The 16,711-nt window shown below is 43.7% G+C and overlaps 1 protein-coding gene across 2 annotated transcripts in view; it reads left to right on the forward strand.

Annotated features, from left to right (window-relative positions):
• The first annotated feature begins 222 nt into the window (after positions 1–222).
• Positions 223–16,711, forward strand: part of JAZF1 (JAZF zinc finger 1) — a 185,882-nt gene continuing 169,393 nt past the window's right edge. The window contains exon 1 of one of the 2 annotated variants that reach the window (XM_005518914.2): positions 223–529. In XM_005518914.2, coding sequence (XP_005518971.1) covers positions 415–529 — 115 coding nt within the window. In that variant the 5' untranslated portion in view covers positions 223–414. Of the gene's footprint in view, positions 530–745; positions 1,023–16,711 lie in introns of those variants that run through there. The other variant, XM_088066577.1, reaches the window with a different exon arrangement.

Here is a 16,711-nt window from a genome sequence, read left to right on the forward strand (position 1 = left end):
GAAAGTTCTCCCCGCTCGCCCGCAGCCCCGCGCGGGCCGGACGAGGCGGCGCGGTGTCCCCCGGCGGCGGAGGGCGGCGCGGGTGCCCTGCTCCTCCCGCCCCCGGGGGGCGCCGCCGGGGCAGCACAGCTGTTACAGAGCCGCGCTGGTCCCTCCTCCCAGCTGCGGCTGCCTCATCTCCCCCCACCCAGCCCGTCCCTCCCCTCCGCCGCTCCCGACGCTGCTGCTGCTGCTGCTGCTGCCGCCGCCGCCGCCGCCACCTCCTCCTCCTCCTCCTCCCCACCCCCACCCTCTCTCTCGCTCCCCATCTCTCTCTCTCTCTCCGTCCCGTTCCCCCCTGCCCCCGCCTCTCCCCGCCCTGCCGCCGCCGGCCCTGGCAGAGCAGGCACCGCAGGGGGATCTCGATGTAACACCATGACAGGCATCGCCGCCGCCTCCTTCTTCTCCAACGCCTGCAGGTTCGGGGGCTGCGGGCTCCACTTCCCAACCCTGGCAGAGCTCATCGAGCACATCGAGGACAACCACATCGGTGAGTGCCCGCGGGGCCGCGGCCAGGGCAGGGCGGGCGGGGGCCGCGTGTGCGGCGGCGGCGGCGCGGGGCGGGGTGGGGGGCACAAGGTGCAGCCGGAGCCGGGGCGCGGCGGCCGCCGGGGGAGGACGGTCGGCGGGCGTGGAGTGGCAGGAGCAGGTCCTGCGGGCGACGTGGAGCGCTCTTTGGGGAGGCGGCGGCGTGCGGCGCGGCGGCATGGGTGGGTGCGGGGGAGGCGTGCAGCCCGCCGGCCCTGGCGAGGGGGAGTTAGTTTGCATTGGCAGGAGGGAGCGCAGGAGCCCGGAGGAGGAGGCGGCGGTGGAGGAGGAGGGAGGAGGACGGGCACAGCACGCCGCCTGCTGCTTCCGCCCCGGCGCTTGCTGTCAGGGCTCCGGGGAGGGAGGGAGCCGCCGCCGCGGCAGCCATTCCGCTTCCTCCTCCTCCTCCTCCTCCTCCCGCCGCCGCCACTGCGTCCTGTCAGCGCTGTTGCTAGGTGTGGCGGGGAGCACGGGTCGCGCTCCGGCCGCCGCAGCGCGGGAGGCGCCTCTCGGCGGAGGCACCGGCGTGCGGGAGCCCGGGGCCGGCGGCGCGGTGGGCGTGGAGAGAGCGCCCGGCGGCGGGGCCGGCGCAGCCCCCGGGGCCGGGCGGGAGGGAGGGAGGGAGGGAGGGAGAAGAAGGCGGCCGCGCCGGGCGGGACCCGCTGCCCTGAGCCGCGGAGCCCAGGCCTGGCCGCGCCGGAGCATCACCTGCGGGCTCCCCGCTCGGCCGCCGCGCCCAGCTCCCGTCCGCCGCCCGTCCCGCCAGGGCCGCGGGGGCGGGGACGCGGCGGGGCGATGGCTCGTCAGTGCCTTCCCGGCGCGGGCGCCTCATGGGCGGCGGGCAGGGGCGTGGGCCGGGGCGCCGGGGCCGCCCCTCGGCGGCGCGGGCGGCGCCCAGGGGAGGAGGGGGCGGCGCGGCTCCCGGCCGGCCGCGGGCGCCAACTTTGCCTCTCCCCCCTCCGGCGGGACCGGCCTGCCCGCGCCCGGCCGGGCCTCAGGCGTGCCGGAGCGCAGGCTCTGCCCGCAAAAGCATCTCGTCCGCAGCCGGGCACGGCACTGCCGCCTCCCCGCACCTTCCCGCCCCGGCAGGTGTGCTGCCTTGGCTGCTGCGCCGCTTGCTTCCCATCTGCGTCTTCACTACTTTCTCTCTTTGCTAATAAAAACACGGTGCTTAAGTTATCAAAAAACGAGCTAGTTGAAGGAGACCAAGTTTTAAAACTAGGGGGAAAAATTCAGAAGTTTTAAGTACCTGCGGACTAAGTGTTTCGCTAGAAGTATAAAGAAACAGTGCTGCTACAAAACGATGAAGCTAGCATGCATTTCAGTTTATTAAAGTTGGAATAAGCCTGCCTGAGTACCTGAAAAAAATCACTGAAGCTTAAATTGTGAGTGTAACGTTATATTAATGTAGCATTATAGGTCAGCAAGATGCAAGGTGTGGTTCTCATAATTATCACGATGCCTAGTATGAGGTAACAAAACCACATACCGCAAAACTGTGTAATTTATGAGCCGACGTGGTGCAGGCATAGCACTGTGATATTGTTGCGTTTTTTTAATCTCAGATTCTTACCTTTTCCTATACCGTGCATTGCATTACACCAGAAAAGCTTATGGGAAATAGTTCCCGAAAATGAAAGTTCATAAGTCATCTTATGCGTCCCTTGAGTGGATTATCAGCCTTTAGGTGCCACAGCCCACAGGGTGTCACAGAAGATACAGTCCTGCCCACATGGTCTGTGCATTGCTGTTAGAGTCCCAGTAAGCAGTCCTGAGACTTCTTCACAGAGAAGAGAACTTTATGCTGAAATACTGTAATTTTAAAATAATTATGTATTTCATTCTATAGCCTTCATAACTTTTTCCTTTTCTCAGTTAGAGCGTTGTGGATTGAGCACACGCACGTTTGATAGAGTGTGTCATTTGCCAAGACTTCCAGGACACACGTCTGAGGCTCTGCACGTAGTGGCACGCACAAGCAGCTGATTTGAGTACAGACTGCTGGGGTATGACATAAGGTTGCTCGTGCTTTACTTTTCATGTCACACCTCTGCATGACAGCAGGTTGAACTTCAGCTGCTTGTGAATACGAGATGTGGCAATGTTACGTTACCTGTATGAGACCCTGGGAAAATCAGTAGGGAGTTGAACCAGTGGCACCAAAGTTCTTATGCAAAGGCTCAACTCTGTGGTTTGGTGGGTGTGAGGAACTCCTGCCACAGCCCAAAGGATGATAATCTGTGAAAACTCACCAGCTAAGTGCTCGTCTGGAAGGTGATTAACCTTCCTGAAAGCAACTAGGAAATAAAGGACTAAATGTCTGAATAGGAGCTTATGTTGGAATTACATTCTCAGTAAGATGATGCAAACAGTGTCCAGCTTTTGCTGTTGTATAGGCCTGGAAATGTGCGCTGAAATGTGTTGCTATAAAAATTGACTGTATTTTTTGGTGTACGCAGTGAAGAGTAACATGCCATGTAAAAATAGATTGCTTTGGACATTCAATGAGTGCTGCAGCAATAAAGAAAACTTGATTGAGTTATATTCCATTATTAGTTTAAACTGAAGTGGGTGATTGCTGGGCAGACGGTGTTACAGCACAGATAGCAAACTTGGTGCTGTGCACAGCAGTGTGTGGGGTAGGGTATATGGCACAGGCTCTAGGTGGTCTGGCTGCTGCACTGCTGCTGCTCTGCCACATTTCACGGGATAGCTTAATCATTCACATCATCAGTGGAGCACTGGTGGGAATGTGGTTGTGTCTCAGAGCTGTACTGTGTATCTGAAAAGTGGGAGCAAACACTTAAGGGATTTTTTGGTCAGCCTTTGGAGAAAAAACTCAGCTTAGCATAAGGAAATAGGAAAAGAGACAACAGGAAGAAAGTGATGCACAGGAATTTTCACCTGAACATGAGGAAGTACTTCTCTATCATTTGGGTGGCTACTCACTGGAACAAGTTGTCCAGGGTGATCGTGGAGTCTCCCTCACTGGAGATACTCAAGAACCATCTGGATGCAATCCTGTGCTACGTGCTCTAGGATGACCCTGCTTAAGCCAGGAGGTTGGATGACCCATTGTGGTCCCTTCCAGCCTTACCTGTTCTGTGGTTCTGTGAAACATTGCTGTGGCATTCTGCAGGCATTTCTGAGCAATTCCACAGTTGCTTTCTTTGCTTGTAATACTAATGAATAATCATATTGTAATGAAATAATTCAGTGTACAGTGGTGTGGTTGAGGGATTTTTTTTCCACCTATATCTTAGTGAGCAAGTAAGAATTTACCAGCTACTTGAAAAAAATCACTGCATGTAACTGGGGAGAGTTATGGCTGTTGGATGAAGTATTCAACTCTGAGGCGGTGCTGGGTGCACATCAGCTGCTTTTTGGGCTTTGCATTTATAGATCAAAGCCTTGTGAAGAATTGGGCTTGCTCAGAAGCACTGCTCTGGGGTCTTTCATAAGGCAGGCCAGTGTCCTCTGCAGTGAGACTGTTCTGCAGTCCGTAGCAATGCTACTAAACAATGTATTCACATTTTCAGCGGCTCACGGCTGGAAGTGGATGTTGATTTAAAACTGCTGATTTGTAAGTGCTTCTCTGTCAGCTTCTTCTACGAGCACGTTGTCCAAGCAACCTGAAGTGCTGTTACCTTCCCTGCAAGTGTGCCAAGAAGGGGTGCTTTTGGTCTGCCTTGCTAGGCTGTCTCCCTGCCTCTGTTTTGTCTGCTCTGACCCCTTGCAGGTAGTTTGGTTGACTTTACTGACATCTCTAGTCCACAAGCAAAAGGTCAATTTACTACAATTCAATTAGCCAGATGCAGGCTGGCAGACAGAATAGACTCAATTCCCCTTAGTAATGTCAGGAGAGGAGGAAAAAGACCCCACCAATTTTGAACTGCCAAATATTCAGCTGTGGCAACATGGCACAACTGCTTCCACAGAGTGTTTCTGAAAATACACTTAAGTATTCTGGGACATTTTGAGCAGTTCATAGAAGCCCAGGAGGTCCAGAGGGTTACATCTTTGGTATGGGTTTTTTTGGGGGGGGGGCTTTTTTTCCTGTTCCTCTCCCCTTTCTCCCAACTTGTTGCTCCCTCAGTCTACCTGTTGAACCACACACTTTAGAGTGATGATTCAGGTAGTTTCTTAGCTGCTAAGATGAAGTTTACTCTGATGCTGAAGGACCAATATTTAAACTGAATCTCTTCATCAGGTTTTGATAACATCCATTAGTTTATTTTCATTTTTGCATGGTATTTTTAGTAAAATACTTCAAAATCGGGTGAGGTTCCTGTTTGTGCGAGGCACTTTGTGTTCACTTGGTTCATGGTAAGTGCTGATATGTGTATGGACCTGTGTGGCTCTTTGGCTGATAAGAGCAATCCTGCTTCTCCTGAGGCTCATCAAGCATTGAGGAAATAGATGGAAACAAGATGAGTGTCCAAATGTGGTTGGCTAGAAGAGGTGGAAGAGTGGACAGGAAGAGATAAAAAAGATAAATCTGAATACACTCTTACCAGGAACTAGAGTTTGATATTTGTATTGCACTGAAACTACTAGAATTTGAAGGGGAAAAAAAAAAAAAAGACCATCTGCTTACACAGTAATTGCACAAAAACATGATAGACTGTCACTGAACATTTCATCATAGCTTTGCAAGAAGTCCCAGTGTTGGATAGCTTTCAGTGGGGTATTTTTGTAGTATTGCTGTTGGAACTGTGAGCTTTTCATCAAGCTTGACTGATTCCCAAATACTCGGGTGGATCCTGCAACACAAAGTACTTGTTGTGGGAGCAGGAACAACTGTTTTCCTAAGTGGTAGGATTAGCAAGGGAAATAAAACTTCCTTCATAAAAGAATAAGTGCAGAAGACGGACCAAAACCTTGCATATAAAATACTACCCATCTGGAAAGTTCAGGTCATATGGAGGGAGAAAGACGCTTATGAATTTCCATGTCTGGTGGTAGCTTTGACATCTGCTGCCTTCAGTGTCTTCAGTTCTTGATATTATGCAGTCAAGGGGCCAGATTCCCCAGCAAAGAGCTCAAGTAGTTGAATAAGCCATTGGCTGAGTGCATGTACCTTTCTTAAAGTTGTCCCTTTCTATATTTTCTCAGTCATACTAATAACGTTGTGGTGTCCTCACTTTGATAGAGGTGTTGAATGATGAGCTGGCTGTGAGCACGTGCTAAGGTGGCATTTGGTATTGCTAAAATGTAGGCTTTGCTCCCCACTGCTGTGTTGCCCAGACTTCCAGCAGCATCTTGGATAAAGTGCAGTCTGACAGAGGTGACAGCTTCTATATTGGAGCCGACTGCACGTTGTGTAAAACAAGCATAAGAAGATGCAACTGTTGAGTGTTGCTAAAGATGAGGATGAGGGGCTACACACCAGCATCTGTGGAAGGCCTGGAAAACCTCAGTCTGTATGACAGATTGTGTTCACTTAAAGCTGAGCTCTTCACAAGAGTGTGAACATCATTTAAGTGGCTGCCATCATGTAACTTTCTTAGCATTTGCTCAATGTGTAATTTAACATTTGGAGTTGAGACTGGCTGTTTTGAAAAGGTGGTAAATCTTAACCTAAGGCTTTTTACACCGGGAGTGATGTGGCAGTGCATGAAGTGCTCTCATCAGCATCTGGAAATCAGAGGACAGACCCATACTTAGTTGCCAGTAATGAATACCACTGCATGAACATGTGTCTTTGCAAAATAAGCAATTATGTGCATTTACCTCAGTGGGAGTACTAATTATTGTTCATGAAAAGCAACTTCCTACATTTATGACTACATTAGGTAAAGTTCATCCTCTGCCCAGTACTTTTGCGACTGTCGTTTTTGTTTCTTATTTAAAACGCATTTCACAGTGAAGTGGAATGATCTGTTTTCCAAGGATGTTGGTTATTTGCTTTGCAGGTTGTTATGGTGAGGAAGGCCATTCTATCTTAGGAAGGCATTTCTATCAAATAAAGACTTTTTTGACTAAAAGATCTAATCAGCACTTCTTTCCCCCACATGTAATCTTGAGCAGAGCAGGTTTTTGGATAGCTTTGCATTTACAAGTATGGCTTCTTTTGCTCTTCGGGTTTGAATATAAATTGTGATAAAATGTAAATGTGACTATCGTAACAAATTCTAGAATATATTAATCATATGGAGGAAGATTGAATTGTTATTAAACTTTGACTAAAACATAGTTTTTTCATACTTCTGTGACATGAAATTTTTTCTTGCTCTGAGGTTACCAAGTACATGGAGGATAAGATACAAAGTGTTTAATGGTGTAAAGCCTGAGTCATGTATTTTCTGGGAAGGAAAGACTGAAAGAAAACATCTGTGAACATGCTGCAAACTGATTTTTCATTTTTAAGATTGAAGGTCTCATATAAAGCCGATAGGCATCTTTCCTTTTTTCTTTGCTTGCTTGGAGTGGCTTTAGGTGAGGCCCATTGCAGTGCTGTATCCATATGACTGGCAGGGATTGTTCCTCTTGTATGCCAGCAGATCTACAAAAGAGCTGGAAAATGGAAACCTGAAGAAACATCAGGTAACTTGTAGCGGTGGCATTACACCTCACTTGTGTAGGGCATATTTACCTTTGTGGTGAAATTTATAGTGATTATCATGTCTGCACTCCAGGGTTTGAGACGGTGTTTTCATTGCTAACTTCCAGTTCTTAAAAGAACTGTGAAATAATCAGGTGGCTGCCAGTCAAATGGTCTTTTTTTCACGTCATAATTTCTTGAGGAATGTGAAATTGTATAATAATAAATAGTAAGTGTATAGTTAAAAATAATTTGAGGAAGGAGTGATGCCAGAAGATGAAGAAACATCTTTTCAATCTGAATATTACCTACCATTCCTTCCTCTTCTAGAATACAGTGTAAATGCAAACAAGTAATCAGAAATATTTTGTGTCAAGCGGCAGAATACTTCAATGCAGAAGAAGGAAGCACTACAGGCCTGCTGCTTGCAGTGTACATTTTGTGCTGCTCCTGAATTTTTTTTCTTTATTTATAATTATTTTTCTTGAATAAGCTGTTTTTCACAGAGAATTGATTTTATTTATTTCTAGTAAGCACCAGTTATTCAAAATTTGGATGATAACCATCTAAGAAAATAGCTGCTCTGTACACTTTGAGAAAAGCAGAGACAAAGATTTTAGTGTTAATTTGAAATGGTGACAATTAGAGAATTTATTTGATAAATCAGCTGTGTTTAACAATAGAGTCCTTGGTTTTAAAGGACTGTCTCAGTGAATAACTTCACATTAAAAATTAAACAACCAATTCCTGTTACTCAGTGTCTAATTCTATCTTGAGACTTTTAGAAATGCTTTGGGAGAGTGCATACAGTTTATTACACTTTAGTTATGAGATGATGGACCAATATTCAGAGATGTAGAACAGAAAAAATATTCCAGTTTATGGTTTAATGATTTTTTTCTTGGCTATTCATATTTGTGTTCCCTGAATTCGTACAATTCTTAAGTCTTTCTTAACTTTGTGCTGTGATAAACAAGGGGAATGGATTTTTTCACCAGAGATGCTGATGACACTGCACTTGTTGTGTCTCTCAGAAGTGCACAGGATGGAGTATATTACTATTGTGCAGTTTCATTTCAGACACAGTAATTCATTAAAGACTGAACTGACTTAAATACAGGTGTTGTATCTTTATAATGTTATCGTTTTGTGTTACAAAGGATGGAGTGGACATTGAAGAAATTTACCAGTTTAAGGGGAAAACTGAATGGGATTTTGAAGCCAAGCTGATCAGTTCTTTATGGACAAAGAGATTAGAACTTGATTGTAGATGAATTTTGAAACATTTCTTCTGATTTTGATAAAGATTTCATTGTGTGAAATAAAGCCAGCAAATGACTAGTAACTAATAAAGGTCATCTTATTTATTCAGAATTATTTTTTGTGAAAAGCTGAGCACTTTCACTTTGAAATACTGGCATTGCTGAAACTGGTCCAACAAAATATTTTTATAGTTTCAGAGAATATTTGGACACTTCTGACATACCGGCCCCAAGTACTTTGTAAAGCTTGAGTAAGCTACAAATGTCTCTGTTCCTTATGGAAATGATTTTTTTTTCCCCATCATATTTTGACAGAGTGCAAATACTTTGTGAATAAAATTTGTACCTCTAAATACCCCAGTATGAAGTGGAAAGGAGTTATCACCTGTTTCTCCAGCAGTGTGTAATGTAGTCATATCTTTCTGGGAATTATCCCGATAGAAGCTATAACCCAGAAAAAGGGAGGTGTTACATTTTAGATGCAAGAGATCCAGTTTCACTGCTATGTGATATATAAATGTTAACTCGGCCCCTTAGAGGCATTCAATGTTGGAAACAACACTATCTAATTATTTCAGTCATCTATTGTGATGTAATCCTGCTGTGTATGCTCATCAGAGTGTCTGAATCAGTGCTGTGGAAGTGACCTCAAAATTCATTTAAAGGCTTAGTGGAGACTTCAGATGTTTGCCTGCTGGCAGGTGAAAGCTGCATACCAGACTACTGAAGTCTACCCTTGCTTCCTTTGTCTTCAGATCAGAGAGCTGACATGGATACAAGTAAATCTGATTACAGACTTTTAGGGAAGCCCTTGTAATTTACATGGTTTTGTAGCAATATGTTGGAGAAGTATTACGGCTTCTGTAACTTGCTATTAAGTTGAGGAGAGTCTGCTATCTCATGGTTATACTGGGTTAACTGTGATGTGAGATTTGTTAAGTTGTTAAGGTCTCAGTTCTGATGCAGAAAATAAGAGTGAACTGTGCATATAGTCATCTCTATTTCAGTTTGGGATCAGGGAGCTTTTTTGTTTATCCTGTTAAGTTCTGGGGGTATCTGCAGAGCCTTTCTCCTGAGGAATGGGGTTTTCATTGTCTAAACCTTTTTATTTTCCCTTTAGCGCAGATTATGGAGAAAGATGTGTGAAAAAAACACTAAGGAAAACCCCAAACAATTGCTTTTTTCAATAAATTTGTTTGGGCCATATTGCAAGAGCTTCCTGCTCACTTAGTAAGTATGTTAATGTGAAGAAGATGGATTTGTGGAAGGGAAGTGAAAAATTTCCTAAGCAGTGGCAGCACAAAAAGGGGGAGAGGCTCAGAAGTATGCTGCTCTGTGTGCCCTCAGGATGAGGGTTATTCATCAAATGAAGATGGATGTGGCAGCAATGGACCAGGCAGCTGACAGTAACAAATTCACTAAAAATGGCTTGTAACTACTTTGATATTTGGAGGAAGAAGGGAAGTTTAAATGTGTTTAAAATAGAATCCATGGTTGCAGATCCTTCCAGGCAGGAAATAGGAAGACTGTGGTCCTTACTGTAGTTATAAGTGCTCTGCTCTTGAGACAAGGTAGTGGTATGGTGAGTGAGGAGGGTGGGAAGATAATGTTACATAGAGTTTTTTGTATTTACTTTCATTTCACAGCACTTTGCTAGGGAGTCTTCATTTTCCTGGGCTCATTGTGTGCACTTGCTGTACTTGAGGGAGGCTTTAGTTGTGCTGTAGGACTCTTTGCACACAGTTGTATTTGTAAGCATTGGTAATAACTGTATTTTCTTTTTACCTTAGAAAATCTCATAAATTGACTAAATAATCTCTTCTAGATGAGAAATGCTGATACTGTAGCTATCTATATCCGTCTTCATGCTTTATCTTCAGCAGACGTGCTTGACAGGAGTTCCAGACTTTGTTCTCTGTCTTAGGAGAGCTGTCTAGAGATTTAGCTACCTGTGCCTAGTGTTCTCATTTCATGTATCCAGAATAAGCCCTTTCTTCCTGGCAGATAATTTTTTTGGTTTGGCTTTTTGTTTGTTTGTTTGTTTTTGTGTGATTGTGAAGAGCCTGCCATCAGAACAAAGCAAATACTTCCTCTTTGCTGACAGTTACCATGGGGCAGTTACCGGGGGCTCTCTTTAGAGCAGATGGAGTGGGAAGATAAAGTCTGTGTTGGATACTGTGAGCTGTGACTTAGTTATATGCCAGGGAGTTTTAGTGGCTTGCTCAACCTGCTCCCAGAGCCAGGGCAAATACCAAGTGCTTGTTGAGGTATGTAACAATAGTTGAATGCACAGGATGGGGAAAAGGTATTTGTTGCTGTTACCTTCTGTGGATGTTTTTGGTTGCACTCTTGTATTTAAATATTAAGTGGTTGGATTTCAATTAAATCTAAACCCAAAAATTGTCTTTGAGCAGCCTTTACCTGTAGAATTTTACTTCTGCATCAATTTTCGTAACTCTGACTTAGAAATCATTGTGAAAGAGATGGGCAAGAGGTTGTATATCTGCTCTTGCTTTATCTGAATTGTATATATGGCCTCAAATGCAATTCAAATATTGAAACAAATATAATAAAAATTACATGTGTTTATAAACTTAATGAATATTCTGGAGATACACTGGATTAATTGATAGCTGCATTTTTTTCTCAGTGGTGACACAACTTCTTCCTTTGTTTCTTCTTTAAATTGAAAGTGCAATTCCTGTACCATTGTCACCCTACTTCTGCTTGATCCCAGTGACCTCAGAAGGTGTACAGTTAGTGAACCCTTCTGTTCCTGCTAATGGCACAGTATTCCAGCCACAGGATTGCTTACTACCACCAAACATTCCGGAAATGAGGGAGTGCCTTTTCTCTGACCCTGCCAATATGGGAGCCATAACATCTGCATTTGGAAACCAAATCCCTTTGCCCCACAAAGCACAACCCCTTAATAATGGAAAGGGTTGGAGTTTTGCCCGCAATGGTGCAAATGGCTACTAAAATCACTTGATACCTTATGAGTTCAAGATTGAGCCCAAACAGAGTTTTGCAATAGCTTATTCTATAGTAGCAGGTGTGCATACATATTGAAAGCCTGTTAGTATTTGCTCACAATCTCTGTGTGGCTAGAACCATGGCACAGAACTGACTATACAGCTCTCTAGAAAGTATTGTCAGCTTGTGTGGTGTAATAATTTTAAATTTATTATGCACTCATTGTATGCCATTAGACTTGCTATATTGATAATTAGGAACAATAATTCATGCTGATCTTTCTGCATGTAATTAAAAAATATTAATTGTAATTGAAGACCAGGTTCATGTTTCTTTCAGAAGCCCACATGGCTACAGGTAGTTAGGAGAAGAAGAGAGAACTGAAGAGAGAAGGCTGGGAAGAGCCCACATACTAGTTCTATTTTGGGAAATTGGTACAAGATAGTAAATTGCAGAGGTAGGAATTAAAAACCCAAACCTTCCAGTATCTGTACTTTGGGAAGACACTTGTGAGGGATTGTTCATCCTTTCATGATTGAAAGAATATCATACAAACCTGGGGTTGGAATTAATCTTTTTCTTGTCTGTGTCAACCTGTGGAGCAAAATTGGACCTTTACTTTAAATTGGACTTCTTTTCTATACTACTGTTCAACCCCTCTCATCACCTGACACTTTTGCTTACCTGCCAAGCCCTGACTAGTGCTTAAGGAAAGGGATTATAAATCCCATACCTACATGGAGGAAACTCTGCTCCAGCTATGTTTAGCTTTTGATAAGGAGCTATGCTCAGCAGAGCATTCTGCTGCACGTACACACAGACCCCAAACTGTGGTGCTTGGTGCCCCAAAGTGGTTTACCCTTTGCATAGAATGTACCCACCTAGAAAGGTGTTACATGTGTATTCTGTGGTAGAGTTGGTGGGTACCTGATGTAGGCTTTGCAGAGAAATCAGAAATTGCCTACTGTTCTGTTACTGCTTTAAAAAACAAAGTTCAGAAATCTCCATCCGGTGTCTGTGCTCACCTGCTGCTCACCTTCTGACTGTTCGTTCTGTTCTCTTCTCCTGTTGCTCCACAGATGAGTGGTTGATTGGAGCCTTTCTCACGGCTGCTGCTTTTCTGTCCTGGAACCACTGAACCGCTTCGTCCTGTAAAGTCTCAAAGCCTTCTTTTCTTGTGAATACTGATTGTTCTGATTTATTTATTTTTGGTGCTCTGTAGAACAGATGTAGCTTAGGAACACGACACTGAACACAGGCATAATAGGATATACTGTACTTATGTTGTTCAGGCCTCTGTATTAACCATATAATTACAGAAGGTGCCTTTCTGAGAAAATAAAGAAGCAGAGTATAGGAAGGAGTAAAGATGAGAAAATCTGAAATTGAAGCAAGGGAGAAAAGGAGTTTGTGAAAAACAAAGGAATCTATTTTCTAAAATGAGGTCTTGGTTCGGGTTTTTGAATCTCATAGACTGGATAGTTACCTGCCTGAAAAGAAACCATGTTTTTTCCTGCTAGGCAGACACGTGTCTAACTCTGGAGCAAGTATACAGGCCACTCTCTTTCTCCTGACTCACTTGGAGGTTGAATGCTTGGGGTTGTTCAGGCTGTCTGCTTGAGGCATGTACTTGATAAGATTGATACTTAATGTGTGTTTTAAGTATCTTTAGTTCACTGCCTACAAAGTCCTTACCTGATTTATCCTGAAGACTTTTCTTGTTTATATTACTAAATACATCCCGCTGTCAGATCAATTCTGTGGGTTATTGTGGCTGCCTTTTCAAGCTACCTTAGTACTTATTTTGAATTTCCCTCCTTTTTTGTGTAGATCATGTTCCTTAAGAGCTGCATTAGTGATTTAGATGTGGACAACTCCCTCTGTATTTTCATTTTGAAGCAGAACTTTACATATCTGAGAGCTGAATTCTTTTGCTTAGCTTTCTTGCTCAGGGTTGAGTGCTCACACTGAACGTTCACTTTGAAAGATTGGTTCTGTTACTGAATGTGTGTGCTGAAGCACTCCTGGTAAGTAAGCAATTTCCTTCTCAGATATGACTTATCCTCTTCTTGTTCTTACAGGAATACTGTAGCCGTTCTCTTAAAGTCAGTTCTAAAGTCATCTTTTTTGGAGTCTAGGATTTGTTAAATGTTGGGCTAGTAGCTCATCCTTCCTAAACATTATTTTGTTGCTATTGTAGCATAACTTGTTGGAGTCTGAGATACAGAGTGTGTGCCCTTGTTTCTAATACTTAGTTCTAGGATCCAAAGAAACACTGAAATTCATATAGCATGAAATTCATGAGCATGTTTTCATGGTGATACATGGGAACAAATGTTAAAGTTAGATAGGAAAAGTCTAAGTGTGTAGATTAGAAGGTGTCTTGAGTCACTGAGTGAATAGGTTGAAGTTTAGAGTTTAAGGTAGTTTAGAGAGCAGAGGACAAGATGGAAGATTTAGGGTGTTGTCTCTTGTCCTTCTTTCTTCTTCATGTTCTTCTCCTAGAGGTTTTTGGGTGGTAGTAAGTGATTGGATAAAGAATGCCACAGTGTAGCACACAGGTGTTGGGTCATTGAGTTACTAAGAAAAATAATTTAGTTGGCATCTGTTAATTGGGTAAATGGACATATGAAAGACCTTGAAGAGGATCTTTGTTAGCCATTTAACCCCTTTTCTATCATAGTGCACGTAGCTCCTTGTACCTTGTAATGCTGATAAGAAAAGAATAAACTACTGATACCAAACAAGAGAAAACTGCCTCCCTTTCGTCAATCTTCAGTTCAAAGGGAAAAAGAACCTAACCCACAAGTCCTTAACGGGACAATAACTGATTGGTTTTTTGGGTTTTTATTTAATTTTATCTCCCCCCGCCCCGTTTCTCTTACCAGTAGTTGCACAGTAGAACACCTTTCTTGTCAATATCGTAAAGATCTTCCTTTCTGGATACCCTTTGGCTGCTTTCTACCTTGTTGTGGGTAGGTAGCTTAGTAGAACAGGCTTGTTAATGACAGCTTGTTTGGGAGGCAGTCTGTTTATGTGGACTTACTGATTTCCTCACTGTGACTCCATTGAAGCTTCCCACCTTTGAGCCTCTGGTGTTAAGCAATCAAACATCTTGCATGATGGTGGTTCTCAGGATCCAGTAGGCAAGGTCTGACGATAAGCACTCAGGAAACCAAATTTATTGATTTGAATTTGGTCTGTGTTTTTTTTTCCCCGACATTTTATGAAGAGCAGAATATAAGCATTAAGGCCATTACCAGAAGGTTTCATGTTTGAATTTGGGTAGATACAAACCTGATTTGGATTCCTTTCCAAGATAGACTTTTATTTCACAAGTATTTGTGACAGCCCCCCTTTGGAAACACTTTGAACTGTTCTGTGTTACGTATTTTGAGCCCCCAAGTGTCTTAGACCACGGCAGAGGAACTGCTTTCTCTCTGTGTTCTTGCAGTGCAGTGGAGTAACATATGTTGTTGATTACTAGGAAGATAAAGCTGAAGTCTCACAGTCCTCCTGTCTCATTTCTCTCTACTAGCTGGTGTGGTGTCATGATTGTGTGGTAGGGATGAGGAGAAGGATTCCAAAAACAAAAGAGCTACTGAGTAATCGTGTGCTAAGCAATAAAAGTTTAGGTGGGCAGAACATACTTCTGGTTGAGCATATATCCCTGCAAGTTCCATGAAGCACGGCTTGCCATGTGATACCTCATGGTGAGACATCATATGGGCAAGAGAGACCAGCTGATGCTGAGACACCAGCACAGTGTGGTGCCTCTGGTTGTGTAGATGATTCCAGGGCTGTCCATCCCTAAGCAAAGTGCAACTGTTACATTGCTCTGTTTGTAACACTCTCATGTGTCTGTAGATACAGTTTTCTTTACTTTCAGAGGGGAAAACCGGTGATTTGGGGGATGACAACATGTATCCTGGTTTTGCAAAATCATCATAAATGCTTTTGTAGAGTGTTTGATGTTTAGGAAGTGCTGACCTCTTCCCCTTCTGAAAACTGGTGTTCTGTTGTGGTGTCTCATTTTGGTCCTGTGTGCTTTTTATAATTGACATATACAGTTTAATAAAACTGATCCATGGTACTAATGTGTAGTACTTTTGCAGACTAAACTGAGCTCTTCCCATCTGATGGCCTGAGGAAAGAGAAGATATGGTAGCAAGAGGTAGATCCGAGTGGAGGCAGCTCCATCCTCCCTTCTTGGAAGCTGTTTCTGGAGATGGCAGAGAGCTGTTTCTACGCCGGAGAACGTCTTTAAGAACATGCATTCCTAGCCATTCATTGGACTTGTTTATGTAGTAGGAACTTGTCTAGATGTAATTTTGTTTCTAATGCTTAGAATGTGTTGTAAGGATGTGACCTTAGGAGAATGGCTTGAATAACACTTCTGCTGTCTTGGCAGGTGCAGAGTTCAGCAGGTATCTTTTTTGGAGGAGAACAGAGAAGTATCTGTATGTTTGCCTGCCACAAAAATGTAGTAATAATGAGACATGCTGCAAAGTGCATGCTTGTCAATTGTATTCAAGTGCTCAGATAACCACACCGATGGTCCCAGTTTAAGGAGTTAGATAAGCGACACAGTGGTATTTTGTGGTATTTAACATTTGATCTTGAATTTGAGAATCAGTTGTGGACATTTCCTGAGAAGCAGCAAGTTTCTACATGTTTTGTGATCTGCAAGTGTCATGCTGAGTGTGCCTATGTGGTTGGGACTGATTCTTATCGGTTCAAGTTTTGAGTGAGCAGCATATACAGAGGTCCCCTGATACAGAGTAAAGATTTTCAAATAAATGCAGTCTTTTCCTGGTGATGTACACTTGTGGTGTCTGCTTAATGATGCTATTTTGAACTGGTTATAGGATAATGAAAACAGTGTTTTGTGTTTCCTGAGTGTGGGTTACCAGCACTGCACTCCATATTTAGCTGTGAATACAAGGTGTTGGGATTAAGTTTTCCTTTTCATCATGTATGCAGTGTTCCCAAAGAAGTTAAGGTGCTAAAAATGAGCTCTAAAAATCACCAGTGCCTTACCACTAGATAGAGATTTCTGCGTTATTTCCAACTTCCATAACTTCTCTGCATCCAGTTTTAAAAATAGTTGAGCTGGATCAAGGATTATGAGTCCTGTATTTTCATTTGCTATTTCTGACTGCTTTAGCTGGCTATAAGTGAACAGATAAAATATTGTCTGTGAGAGGTAACCAACAATTTTCTGTCTATGTATGGACCACAGAGGATATGAATCTATTTATTAAATACAGTGTAGAAGTGGAATTTGCATGGTTTTGTCTCTATGTAACTGTGAACCATTATTGATGCCGATACCCCAGTTTAGTGGGGTAGGAGAGGCTTT

Source organism: Pseudopodoces humilis, chromosome 1, assembly GCF_049639895.1.
Source record: "Pseudopodoces humilis isolate 2021_Gansu_Grassland_sample_001 chromosome 1, ASM4963989v1, whole genome shotgun sequence".
Classification (NCBI taxonomy): domain Eukaryota; kingdom Metazoa; phylum Chordata; class Aves; order Passeriformes; family Paridae; genus Pseudopodoces; species Pseudopodoces humilis.